The sequence below is a fragment of the Balaenoptera acutorostrata genome, chromosome 3, assembly GCF_949987535.1.
Source record: "Balaenoptera acutorostrata chromosome 3, mBalAcu1.1, whole genome shotgun sequence".
Classification (NCBI taxonomy): Eukaryota; Metazoa; Chordata; class Mammalia; order Artiodactyla; family Balaenopteridae; genus Balaenoptera; species Balaenoptera acutorostrata.
In genome coordinates this window covers 94,916,792-94,929,818 of record NC_080066.1, presented here as the reverse complement: position 1 = coordinate 94,929,818, position 13,027 = coordinate 94,916,792, and the positions used below count along the sequence as shown (strand labels likewise).

Below are 13,027 nucleotides of genomic sequence, written 5' to 3'. Positions count from 1 at the left end.
TTGATGATCAGCCAAGTGCATAATAAGCACCTACAATGTACCAGGCACTTCAGCTAGGTAAGCAGACACCTGGTCTCTGCTCTCATGGAGCTTATACATCAGACAGACGTGTGTCTTTCTTCAGACACACGTCTGTCTGATGTATAATTAGACATTATGCCAGATTATAAAAACTGCTAACCAATGAACTTGGCCAAGAATATGAACTGAAGCAAGAAACAGCTTTCAACCTGGCTATCAATTAGCATGTGGTGGGGCTTCCCTAGTGGCGCAGTGGTTAAGAATCCGCCTGCCAATGCAGAGGACAGGGGTTCAAGCCCTGGTCCGGGAATATCCCACATGCCACGGAGCAACTAAGCCCGTGCACCACAACTACTGAGCCTGCGCTCTAGAGCCTGTGAGCCACAACTACTGAGCTCACGAGCCAAAACTACTGAGCCCACGTGCCACAACTACTGAAGCCCATGTGCCTAGAGCCCGTGCTCCGCAACAAGAGAAGCCACCACAATAAGAAGCCCGCGCACCGCAACGAAGAGTAGCCCCCACTCGCCGCAACTAGAGAAAGCCCGTGTGCAGCAACGAAGCCTCAACGTGGCCAAAAATAAATAAATAAATAAAAATTAGCATGTGGTTCATACCCAAAAGAGACTCCGCTCAAACAAAACTGAGCCTTCAGAGGGGCAGAACAGGAGCACAGGCCTGAAACATGTGGTTTTTCCCAGGCCCAACCTTTTGGAGGGCTGGGGAACTGGTAAAAGGGAAAGATCCGTTTTTGCATTACCTTCTGCTAAAGTGGCTCTGGACCTAAGCCAGACACTCACCATCAAAAGGAAAATCACAGATGAGCCGGCCTGGGTCATAGTAGCTAGAAATTTCCAAGAACTTAAGGAGCTTCCGTCGGTATTCTCCCAGCTCTCCCTCTTCCTCACCAGCAGGGACTGGAGCTTTGCCTTTAAGGAAAACCACGCTCAGCATGAAAGGATGCTGTCGGGCAGCAATGTGGGGTCATTAAGAAACACGAGAGGGATGGCGTTCAATAATCAGAAAGGGCCTCCATGGTGGTTTACAGTTGGCCTTCTCTTAGCTTATGGTCTCTACATGGCCCCAAAACATCAGCTTGAGGTAAGAAAAAAAAACCAAGCTGCGTAGAGAAGCACTCTGCTAGACAAACCTGTTTCTTATCAGCACAGGTGTCACTCTGCGGACAGATCTGCTCCTTCCCCACCACTAGGGGTGACGCCCAGGGAAGCTAAGAGGTGCCCAGATCCAGACACCAGCCCCTGAGTCTCACCTGCGGGGTCACTTAGCTGCCCTGGCTCCTCTGAGGCACTTCCTGCCCACCTGGGCCTACAGAGAAGGTCTGCTTCTCTAAACCACCCACGGCACCCTCAGGTCCAGCTCTCCTCTAAGGCCTGGGGCCACCCCGCTTTCCAAGAACTGGTACCTGCAGGGAAGGACAGAAGATACTCCTTCATCAGACCTTGCACCTTCTCACAGTACAGCTGGATCAGGCAGTTGTGGAACCGAGAGCCCGTCTCCTCCCAAACGTGGATGACGTGTTCCTGAGGCAAGATACAGGTCTGCCTGGTACCCTCTGTGCTGTGACCCAGCCCATCGCCCAGGCTCCCTCACATTTTCAAGGCCCAAGAGGTCCCATCCAGATCGTCCCCTAATTAGGCCACAAATATTACCAAGGGATAGCTCTTCTAAAACCACTGGGAAATTTCACAGTACAACCCAGCAATATCAGGAATTATTGTCTTGATTTCCAATCGAAGCTCCTTTATTAACTCTGTCTCATAATCCTCCAAATCAGCCCATGTAATTAAGGTTAAGTATTTGCATTCTGGTACTTAGGACTGATTTGTTGTCCTTAGGTCACAGTTGAGTCCAGCTGTACAAATGTGGCTCTGAAATGTTTTTCTCCAACATCCTTCTCTTTTATCCCTCTGTACGTCATCTTTAGAAGGTAGCATCTTTAAATCTTTAGAAGGTAGCATCAAAAAAGTGACATCTCCAGCTTAGTCTACTGGGATCTCTGTCTTCAGAGGATATTACATTCCTTACATTCCTTACAATTCCTTGCAATCCCCAAGGGACACAAACCCTAATCTGAACTGGCTAATCACTGACTCATGCAGTCCCGGATCCTGGGTTTGAAGCTTTTTAGTTCAGATCAAAAAATACCTTACCAGATATGGAATTGCCAGACCCTTAAAATTCTCCACTAAGAAGCCAAGCACTCGGTCTCGTGGCAGAGACTCCACCTCTGGGAGGTCCTCAGTAAATATCTGTTGGAACAAAACCCGAGTTCTAGCAGCAGAACCATCTGATGGCAATTCTTCCAAACACACATGCACACAAGCGTAGGGTCAAGTGGACAGACACTGTATGGGAAGGGCATCTGTGGCCAGTTACTATGGGACAGACTAGGTCGCAGGTCTCCTGGCATCTGCACCAGGCTCTTTCCACTCCACTCCATTGCTGTTCCATGTTTCCCAGTCTTTGAAACACCAGAGAATTGCATAAATCCTTCCTCTCCCTCCATCCACTGCCGTCTGAAGTAGAATCAGGACCAACCGTGGTGCCAGATAAATCCAAGGGGCTCTGTGACCTACCTTCAGCCCATCCTCTGGAAAGTCTCTCAGCACCCACATTGAGTAGGAAAAAATCAAATGCAGGTTTTCTGTGCCTAGAGGGAAAAGTCAGCAGATGAAGCCCACCCACCCTGCCCATAGGACCAGGAAGGCAGGTGCCCAGGTTGCCCAGGATTTATCTTCCAGAGAAGATAGCTCTGTCCAAGCACCAGTCACTCAGGGCTGCTTGGGCCTACCGAGCTGGCTACACACCAAGGAGCTGTCATGGTTCCATCACCGGGGGGACTTTCACCCCAGCCAGAGGAACCCAGTTGGGTGAACACGAGGGAGGGAGGGGAATGACCAGTTGGAATCAGAAAGGGAGAGAGGTCAGGTCCACTTCACCATCCTCTCCCCGCGTCCCTTCCACAAGCTGGACTTACCCAGGTGTTGCAGGTACTGCACTGTCCTCTCATGGCCTTTCAGAGGGGAATTCGCTTTCTTGGACTGGTCCACCAGCACCTGCAGAGCTGGCCACGAAGCCCAAGAATAAGGTCATGAGCCCCTTCCAGAAGGCGTATCTCCTTGGAGAGTCATCACACTGTAGGCAGTTTTTGGCAGGAAAGAGGTTTTTGCAGGAGGCCCCTTTGTCTTGTCACCAAACTTAAACCAGGCACCTACATGCTCTGCTCGTCTGTAGCCCTAGCACACCTTTCAAATCTTGTGATCACACAATACTTTGCCTAACTCGTTGGTTCTTTCCATAGATCAAAGAAGTAGAAATGAAGAATAAGTAAAAGAGGGCCAGATCTCCTCCCTAGCTTCCCCTTCAGTAATCTTGTGAACAAACTGTGTGAACAAGTTAGCATCTAAAGAAAAATCACAAGAAGTCAACAGGCCTGCACACAGTGGGGGATGGCCCCTATCTCAATGATTAACTGAGATTACTTCCCTTTTCCCTTTAAAAGCTTTCGTGGTTGAGCAGAATCTTCAGAGGGGGCTTTTGGGGCACACTGAGTCCACCATCTCCCCAGACTGCCAGCACTCTCATTAAAAGCAACTTTCCTTTCTTACCAACATTTGTCTCTCTCTCGTGTATTGATGTTCAAGCAGGGAGCAGCCGGACCCGATTCGGTTAACAACACCTCAGTCAAAATACAAGAGACCCTCGCAACCAAAGAAACCCCTCCTCCAGTCACCTTTCTCATGGAGCCCCTTCTTCTCGTACAGGATGATCAGTTCGCTGTACTTGTGAGCCTTCTTCAGCACGTGCTCGCTCTCTTCGATGTGGCAGTGGTTGTTCTCCAGGCGCAGCAAGGGGGCCACCAGGGCCACGTTCGTCTGCAGAGGAGGCAGGATTTCAGCAGAAGCTGCCTCCTGGGGAGCCCTGGCCTGCTTCAGGCTGAAACGCCAGGGGTGTGACAAGCAAGAGACAGCAAACAACCCTTTGCCAGGACTACAGGTAGTACCTTGTAAAGCATTTATGCTCTTTCACACAACATGTTTCAAGGGTTTTTGGGGAGAGGGAGGGTAAAGAAAGGGGAAATTTTCTTTGGGGGAAATACTGTCCCTGTTCACCTCGTAGCACTAACCCCCATCTTAGCAGAGAAGACCAGCCCACTGTAAGATTCTGGGTCAACATCTCGCCGTATCCCCTCAATTCCAAGAAGCTCACAGACGTCAGGCCAAGAGTAGCTGGTTCCTGTCATCAAAGGCTTCACTCTTACCAGGGGCAGGGACCCCAGATTAGGGGACTGGGGGGACCCGAGTGCTGGAGAACTCACATGGAGGTAGCACTTGAGCAGGGTGGTGTCAATGATTTGCAGCAGCTTCTTCTTGGATTTGATGGTAGGAGTGCCTTCCATGAGCGGGGAGGTGCTGGACTGGTGATCAGAGTCATTCAGCTTCTTGACCAATTGGCTTCGTTTCTGCCAAGGCCAAAAATGCGGGGTCAAGGCCAGGACTAAATCTTTCTTTATCATCCGAGCTACTAGGCAATTCCAAATACGTCTAAATCAGCTCACACCTACCCAACCCTGATCCCACATTAGCATTCAATTTTTATCAGGGATCAAAATAGATGACCAGCAAATCACCAGACACAATGACAATTATTTACTGAGTATTTACTACAGACCAGGCACTATGCCAAGCACTTTACATATTATCCTATTGTAAACCTACAACAGATGCAGGTAATATTAGCCCCATGTTATAAGTGAAGAACCTAAGGCACAGATATTAGATACCTCCTAAATGGCAGAGGCAGATTTCAAATTAGGGTCTGATTCCAAAGCCCGCGTTCCTTTCCTTTTTTAAATCAACTTTATTGAGGTATAAGTTATATACAATAAAATGTACCCCTTAAAAGTATACTATCAGATGCGTTTTGACAGATATATACATGCATGTAACCACCACCCCAATCAAGGAACGAAACATTTCTGTTACCCCTGGAAGTTCCCTTGTGCTCTTCCCAAAGAATCTCACCCACCCTCTACCCCCACTGATCTGATTTCTATCACTAGAGACTACTTGTCCCCTGTTCTCAAACTTCCTATAAACGGAATCATCCAGTTTGTACTATTTTGCGTCTGGCACGCCCATGGTCTTATTTGTTCTACCAACTCTCTGGCACAATGCTCATGTCAGTTACCTCCACACATTCCAAGCTCAGTGGAGAAGGCCAGGGAAAAAGGTATGCCTGGAGTCCCCTAAAGCTAAGATGTTGAAAACAGAGGGTCTTCTGTGATGCCACACGCTTGGGAGACTTCCTGCCCCGGGAACCTTTTTTTCACTTGGCTCATGGGGTGTGCAGTATGCAGACAGAGGCAAGGTTGTGTGCTCCTTGCGGGCCGCCAGCCACCCCTGGAGCCCAATGTCAAGGAAGTGCCAAGGCAATGGATGCCTGACCGGACCTGTGGGACACCCACTGACCCAGAAGCAGGTGATGGCAAGCTGGCTTACAACTTTCCTAGCAATACTTCTCATGCCCATCCAGAGGACCCCTTACAAAGGTCAGCAGAACACTTCTGGGAAAAAATTTATTAAGTTCTCTGACTCTGAGTGGGTGCACAGGAAATAAATAATAACCTTCTGCACAGAAATGTAGGGTTCAGAGGCTTCAATGGAGACATTAGTTTTAGTGCTGACATGAAAATTTCACTTATCTGCCCATAACAGTAAATTGAAAATAATTTAAGTCTAAATACTCCCCCTAAAAAAAACATGTTATAGAAGAATATTTAATGACAGGGAAGGACTTTCCTAATATGTGGCTAAATGTTTTAAAAGTAAGCTATAAAACAATATATAGCTTGATATCCATTTGTAATAAGTAAACCAATATATAAATAAACAAAAATTATCCACAAGTACAAATAAAAGTCTGGAAGGACAACACTAAAATGTTAGTTAATTTTTTCTGGGTGGTAGAGCTATAGGTGATTTTTATTTTTGTTTTATACTTTTCTGTGTTTTCCAAGTTTGCTGCATAGAGCAGGTATTTTTTCCAAAAGTATATATGTTCCCAAAAAGTTTGTTTTAAAAAACGTATTCTTCTCTATCAACTAAACTTTTCTCTTTTTAGTTCCTATAATAGCTTAGTGTGAATTTACCATAAACTGAATGTGTTTCCTGGCATCAGGATTTGGCAAAAAAGAGCTCAATAATATTGTTAAGCAGGGGGATGAAGCAGAAAAAAATGTGCCCCCCCAGACTTCGATAGTGTTCATTTACAGAATACCTGTGGCATTATAAAAGGCCCCCAGTTCCCTGCCATAGAGAAGCAGGTACTGGAACTTCCAGGTAAACTCTTCCATATACTTCTGTATATACCTACCTGTGTCAGGTAGTCAATCAGAGCTAAGTGAGCCTTCTCCAACTCAGCCCCAGAGAGCACAGGCAGTGGGTTAGGATACTGTAGCTGCTTCCTGTAGTCTGTGGGTAGCAGGTCTGGGTACAGGCCCATCACATGTGTAGGATCTACATGGAAGGTAAACATGATTCCCCAGAAAGGAACACAGCAATTTAAGGATAAACAAAAACAAGACTAGTACTATAGCAATAAAAGTTCCAGACTGACTTTTTAAAAGGAATGACTCTTGGGGCTTTCCTGGTGGCGCAGTGGTTAAGAATCCACCTGCCAATGCAGGGGACATGGGTTTGGTCGGGGAAGATCCCACATGCCGGGGAGCAACTAAGCCCGTGCACCACAACTACCAGCCTGCACTCTAGAGCCCACAGGCCACAGCTACTGAGCCTGTGTGCCACAACTACTGAAGCCCGCTCGCCTAGAGCCCGTGCTCTGCAACAAGGGAAGCCACCGCAATGAGAAGCCTGCGCACCACAACGAAGAGTAGCCCCCACTCGCCTCAACTAGAGAACGCCGGCACGCAGCAACAAAGACCCAATGAAGCCAAAAAGAAAAAAATATATAAATAAATAAAATAAAATTAAAATTAAAAAAAGAGAAAGGAATGACTCTTAAGTTCATAAAAACTTGAGCTATACACATATAGTTTGAGCACTAAAACATTACAAAAATGGCATGACTATATTCTAAGACATATACAGAAGTAGAATTGAAAATTCATTAACTTGCTAAAAGTAGGGGAGAAAAGAATTTCCCAAGGAAAAACTGATATGACATTGAAGCTGAAAAAGATCAATAGACTTACTAATAAAAAGCATATATACATCAAAAAAGGAATAGTAAAACAAAAACACCAGGCAACAGGCTAGGGAATATGTTTGCAGCATATATGGCAGAGGCTAATAGGTTGATTATATAAAACTAATTGGGCTTCCCTGGTGGCGCAGTGGTTGAGAGTCTGCCTGCCAATGCGGGGGACGCGGGTTCGAGACCTGGTCTGGGAAGATCCCACATGCCGTGGAGCAACTCGGCCAGTGAGCCACAATTGCTGGGCCTGCGCATCTGGAGCCTGTGCTCAGCAACAAGAGGCCGCAATAGTGAGAGGTCCGCGCACCGCAATGAAGAGTGGCCCCCACTTGCCACAACTAGAGAAAGCCCTCGCACAGAAACGAAGACCCAACACAGCCATAAATAAATAAATAAATAAATAAATGGATCATCACATTAAAAAAAAAAAAAAATCCCTAGGTCCCTTAATCCCACCAATTCAACACAGCCATACATACATACATACATACATAAAAAGAACGTAAGCAGACAAGAATAGCATTAAAAAAAAATTAAAAATTAAAAAAAAAATTTGTAGAAGAATATTCTTAAAAAAAAAACAAACAAAAAAAAACAAAAACTAATTTACACAGATTGGTTTTAAAAAACATGGGATTTCATTTGATTAATGGGCAAAAGACATAAATAACTGACAAGAGAAGAATATAAATAAGGGGGAAAATGTTCTGCTACATTATCAAAGTGGTATACATTAAAAATGTCAAAGAGGTGACATCTTTATATCCATTTAATTAGTTAAAAAATTATTTTTATATGCTACAACCCAGTGCTTACAATATTGTGAAACTGAATCACTCTTATACTGTTAAGGCAAAAATATTGCTACCTCAACAAGGAAAAAAGCACCTGGACCAACTAATCCCACTTTCAGGAGCGTATCCTCAGAAAACAATCCAAAATATGGGGGGAGGGCCAGGTCAATGCACCCAGGGAAAACCCCAGTCAGTGCCCACTCCAGCCCCAGCCAGCCTGCCAAAGCCACACAGCATATGCCGTCTACGCAGGGGACGCTCCAACACAAGGCCACACCTTCAAGACCAGGAGAGGAACTGTCTTGCCTAATTCAATGAAAGTAAAAGCTGATTCTTTGAAAAGATAAACAAAACTGATAAACCTTCAGCCAGACTCATCAAGACAAAAAGAGAGAGGGCCCAAATAAATAAAATCAGAAATAAAAGAGGAGAAGTTACACCAATACCACAGAAATAAAATCAAGCATAAGAGACTACTATGAACAATTAAACACCAATGAATTGGGAAACCTAGAAGAAATGAATAAATTCCTAGAAGCATACAACTGTCCAAGACTGAATCAGGAAGATATGGAAAATCTGAACAGACTCATTACTAGTAATGAAATTGAATCAGTAATCCAAAAATTCCAGGACCAGACAGCATCTTGGGGGAATATTACTAAACATTTAAAGAGGAGTTAGACATTTCCTAGTTAAAGAATACCTATCCTTCTCAAACTAGTCCAAAAAACTGAAGAGGAAGGAACACTTCCAAACTCATTACATGAGGTCCACATTACCCTGATACCAAAACCAGACAAAGACACAACAAAAAAAGAAAATTACAGGCCAATATTGCTGATGAACATAAATGTAAAAATCCTTAACAAAAGATTAGCAAAGCAAATTCAACAATACATTAAAAGGATCATAAACCTGGTCAAATGGGGTTATTCCAAGGATGCAAGGATGGTTCAATATCCACAAATTGATCAGCGTGATACACCACATTAACAAAACAAAGAATAAAAATTTCATCATCATTTCAATAGATGCAGAAAAAGCATTTGACAAAATTCAACATCCATTTATGATAAAAAAAAAAAAACCCCAAAACTCGTAACAAAGTGGGTACAGAGGGGACATACCTCAACATAATAAAGGCCACACATGACAAGCCCATAGCTAACAGCATACTCAATGGTGAAAAGCTTCTTCAAGATCAGGAAAAAGACAGGGATGCTCATGCTTGCCATTTTTATTCAACATAATATTGGAAGTCCTAGCCACAAGCAATAAAACAAGAAATAGAAATAAAAGGCATCCAAATTGGAAGGGAAAAAGTAAAACTGTCACTATATATAGATATTATAGATACTATATATAGAAAACTCTAAAGACTCTACCAAAAAACTATTAAAACTAATAAATGAATTTGATAAAGTTGAAGCATACCAAACATACAGAAATCTGTCACATTTCTATACACAAATAACAAACAATCAGAAAGAGAATTGTTTTAAAAAATCCTACTTTCAATTGCATCGAAAAGAATAAAATACCTAGGAATAAATTTAACCAAGGAGGTGAAAGACTGATACTCTGAAAACTATAAGACATTATGCAAGAAATTGAAGATGACATAAATACAGCCGATCCTTGAACAGTGGGGGGGTTAGGGATGCCAACTCCTGCCCCTGCACAGTGGAAAATTCACATATAATCCTACAGTTGGTCCTCCATACTCACAGTTCTGCCTCTGTGGATTCAACCAACTATAGACTGTGTAGTACAGTGGTACATATTTATTGAAAAAAAAATCCATGTATACATGGACCCACCCAGGTCAAACCCATGTTGTTCAACGGTAAATGGAAAAAAATATCATGCTCATGAATTGGAAGAATTAATATTTGTTAAAATGTCCACACTACCCAAATCAATCTATAGTTTCACCGAAATCCCTATCAAAATACCCATAGCAATCTTGAGAAAGAAGAACGAAGCTGGAGGTGTCACACTCACTGATTTCAAACTATAAAACTACAGTAATCAAAACAGTATGGTACTGGCACAAAAACAGACACACAGATCAATGGAACAGAGTAGAGAGCCCAGAAATAAGCCCACACTTATATGGTCAATTAATCTATGACAAAGGAGGCAATACTATACAATGGGGAAAAGACACCTCTTCAATAAATTATGTTGGGAAAATTGGTCAGCTACATGTAAAAGAATGAAACTAGACCACTTTATTACACCAAAATACAAAATAAACAATAAATACAATACAAAAATAAACTCAAAATGGATTAAGGACTTAAAATGTAAGACCTAAAATCATAAAACTCCCAGAAGAAAACATAGGTACTATGCTCTTCGAATTGGTCTTAGCAGTATTTGGAACTGTCTCCTCAGGCAAGGGCAACAAAAGCAAAGTAAACCAAATCAATTTTCACTGCAAAGTAAAGGAGCTGTTACAGTGGAGGATTATTGGACTGAATGTCAATATTATGACATAGTATGAGTGTGTTTCATGTTTGGTAATTGCAATCATTGTTGCTTTTGTTGTGGTCATCCATGTACAATGCTTGGTGTCAGTCTATTTATCTCTTGTAAAAATAAAATACAGTGTGTGTGTGTGAAAAAAAAAAAAGCAAAGTAAACAAATGGGATTACATCAAACTAAAAACCTATTGTACAGTGAAGGAAACCATCAACAAAACATAAAGGCAACCTACCGAATGGGGGAAGAGATTTTCAAATGCTATGTCTGATAAGGGGTTAATATTCAAAATATACAAAGAATTCATACAACTCATTATCAAATCAACACAGTCCAATTAAAAAATGTGCAGAAGACCTAAATAGACACTTTTCTAAAGAAATCATACAGATGGCCAACAGGCGCATGAAAAGATGCTCAACATCACTCATCATCAGGGAAACGCAAATCAAAACCATAATGACAGATCACCTCACACCTGTTATAATGGCTATTACCGGGACTTCCCTGGTGGTGCAGTGGTTAAGAATCTGCCTGCCAAGGCAGGGGGCACGGGTTCGAGCCCTGGTCCGGGAGGATCCCACATGCCGCGGAGCAACTAAGCCCGTGTGCCACAACTACTGAGCCTGCACTCTACAGCCCGCGAGCCATAACTACTGAAGCCCACGTGCCTAGAGCCCGTGCTCCACAACAAGAGAAGCCACCGCAATGAGAAGCCCACGCACTGCAACGAAGAGTAGCCCCCAGTTGCCGCAACTACAGAAAGCCGGCGCACAGCAACGAAGACCCAACGCATCCAAAAAAGAAAAAAAAAAAAAGAATGGCTATTACCAAAAAGACAAGAAATAACAAGTGTTGGTGAGAACGTGGAGAAAAGGGAACACTTATGCACTGTTGGTGGGAATGTAAATTGGTACAGCTACTAGGGAAAACAGTATGGAGGTTCTTCAAAACATTAAAAATAGAACTACCATACAATCTAGCAATTCCACTTCCGGGTATTTATCCAAAGAAAATAAAAACACTAATTCAAAAAGACATATGCATGCTAATGTTCACTGCAGCATTATTTTTGCCAAGACATGGAAGCAACCTAAGTGCCCATCGATACATGAATGGGTAAAGATGTGGCGTATATATATACGCACACAATGGAATATTAGTCATAAAAAGGAATGAAATTTGCCATTTGCAACAACATTGATGGACCTAGAGGGTATTACACTATGTGTGATAGATTTTTTAATCTGAATTGGCTCATGTGCAGCTGGTAAGTGGGAGAATGGTGTAGGTATGAGGCAAAAGTCGTTTTGGTTGGTATGCAATTTTCCCCAGCTTGTTAATGTTTTGAAGTGACCAGGGGCAAGCTTTCTTACAATTAATGAGAAACCTTAACTTATACAGGAAGATTTAAAGAAAAGAGCTGAAAATCCTATAAAAGTGCCCTCTTTTAGTGCAAGTAATGGCTGATTAGTAGCTTCAAAAACCACTATACTTTCTACTAAGTTAAGCCATCTGGGGAAGATGAGAGTAAAAATGAAGCAAAGATGTTTCCTCCCCATTAATTGTTTTGGAGGTCTCATAAAGAAGTCTGCACCCAGGATCAGATTTTTTACTTTGATGAAACTAGTTTCTATTAGAAGCAAATGTTCTCAAAGATCTTATCTCAAAAGAGAAAGCACAGCCCCAGAGTTTAAGGTAGCAAAGGACTATCATGCTGGGTACCAAAAACAATGGGAATTTCATTTTAGTAGGATAGTTATTTTTATTAGTGTTCCAGTTACAAAGCTGCCTAGAATTTGAGTGGTCTGCTCCAATGTTATTTGCCCCTTAAGTCCTGTTATTTTTCATATTTGTTATAGAATATAAGGTTCTGCAGGACCACATTCAAGGCGTTACAGCAAAAATGCCTGTACCTCGATACATATAAAAAAGGGCACCCTGGGTGCCACATGAATATTCTGGCCACTGTAAGGGATCTAGCCTCCCTACTGTAAGCAAATAAAGGGACATTCTATTAATATATCAGTCTCATGTGTCAGGGTCAGTCTGTCACTAGTGGTCTGATGATCTCTGGATATACTAAGAATATCCACTATAGGACCTAAGGACCAGTACTTAGATTGAAGTCAGTCAATGGAGATGCTGCTCAAAAGGCCCCGAAGGCCAAGTCAATAGCCAGCTGCCCCCAGACCACATCACCACCAGCACTTACCTCCTGCGGCTGGTAAGGGTCCACTTGTGCCTTATCTTCCCGACTAGGCTGCTCTTTGAAAGCAGAATTCCTGTCTGATTACTGTTGCTTGGGGCCCAGCAGAATGCACTGCACTCTCTTAAGAGCTCAGTATATATTTGTGGAGTGAACAAGTTAAAAAGTAGTAGCTTCATTGGGATTGATTTTAAAGTTCAAGTATTGTTGGTACATGGAAAAAGGGTCAAGTTGTTACAGCAGTTCTAGCTTATTATTCCAGTGTCTTCCCAAAGA

The 13,027-nt window shown here is 42.9% G+C and overlaps 1 protein-coding gene across 1 annotated transcript in view; it reads right to left on the bottom strand.

Moving 5' to 3' along the window:
• Positions 1-13,027, bottom strand: part of VPS39 (VPS39 subunit of HOPS complex) — a 50,481-nt gene that overhangs the window by 5,428 nt on the left and 32,026 nt on the right. Inside the window, exons 12-19 of the mRNA XM_007173620.2 lie at positions 6,418-6,560; positions 4,361-4,504; positions 3,776-3,917; positions 3,020-3,106; positions 2,619-2,692; positions 2,193-2,291; positions 1,445-1,562; positions 822-950 (exon numbers count right to left, since the gene is read on the bottom strand). Of these exons, the coding sequence (XP_007173682.2) occupies positions 822-950; positions 1,445-1,562; positions 2,193-2,291; positions 2,619-2,692; positions 3,020-3,106; positions 3,776-3,917; positions 4,361-4,504; positions 6,418-6,560 (936 nt within the window). The remainder of the gene's footprint in view (positions 1-821; positions 951-1,444; positions 1,563-2,192; positions 2,292-2,618; positions 2,693-3,019; positions 3,107-3,775; positions 3,918-4,360; positions 4,505-6,417; positions 6,561-13,027) is intronic.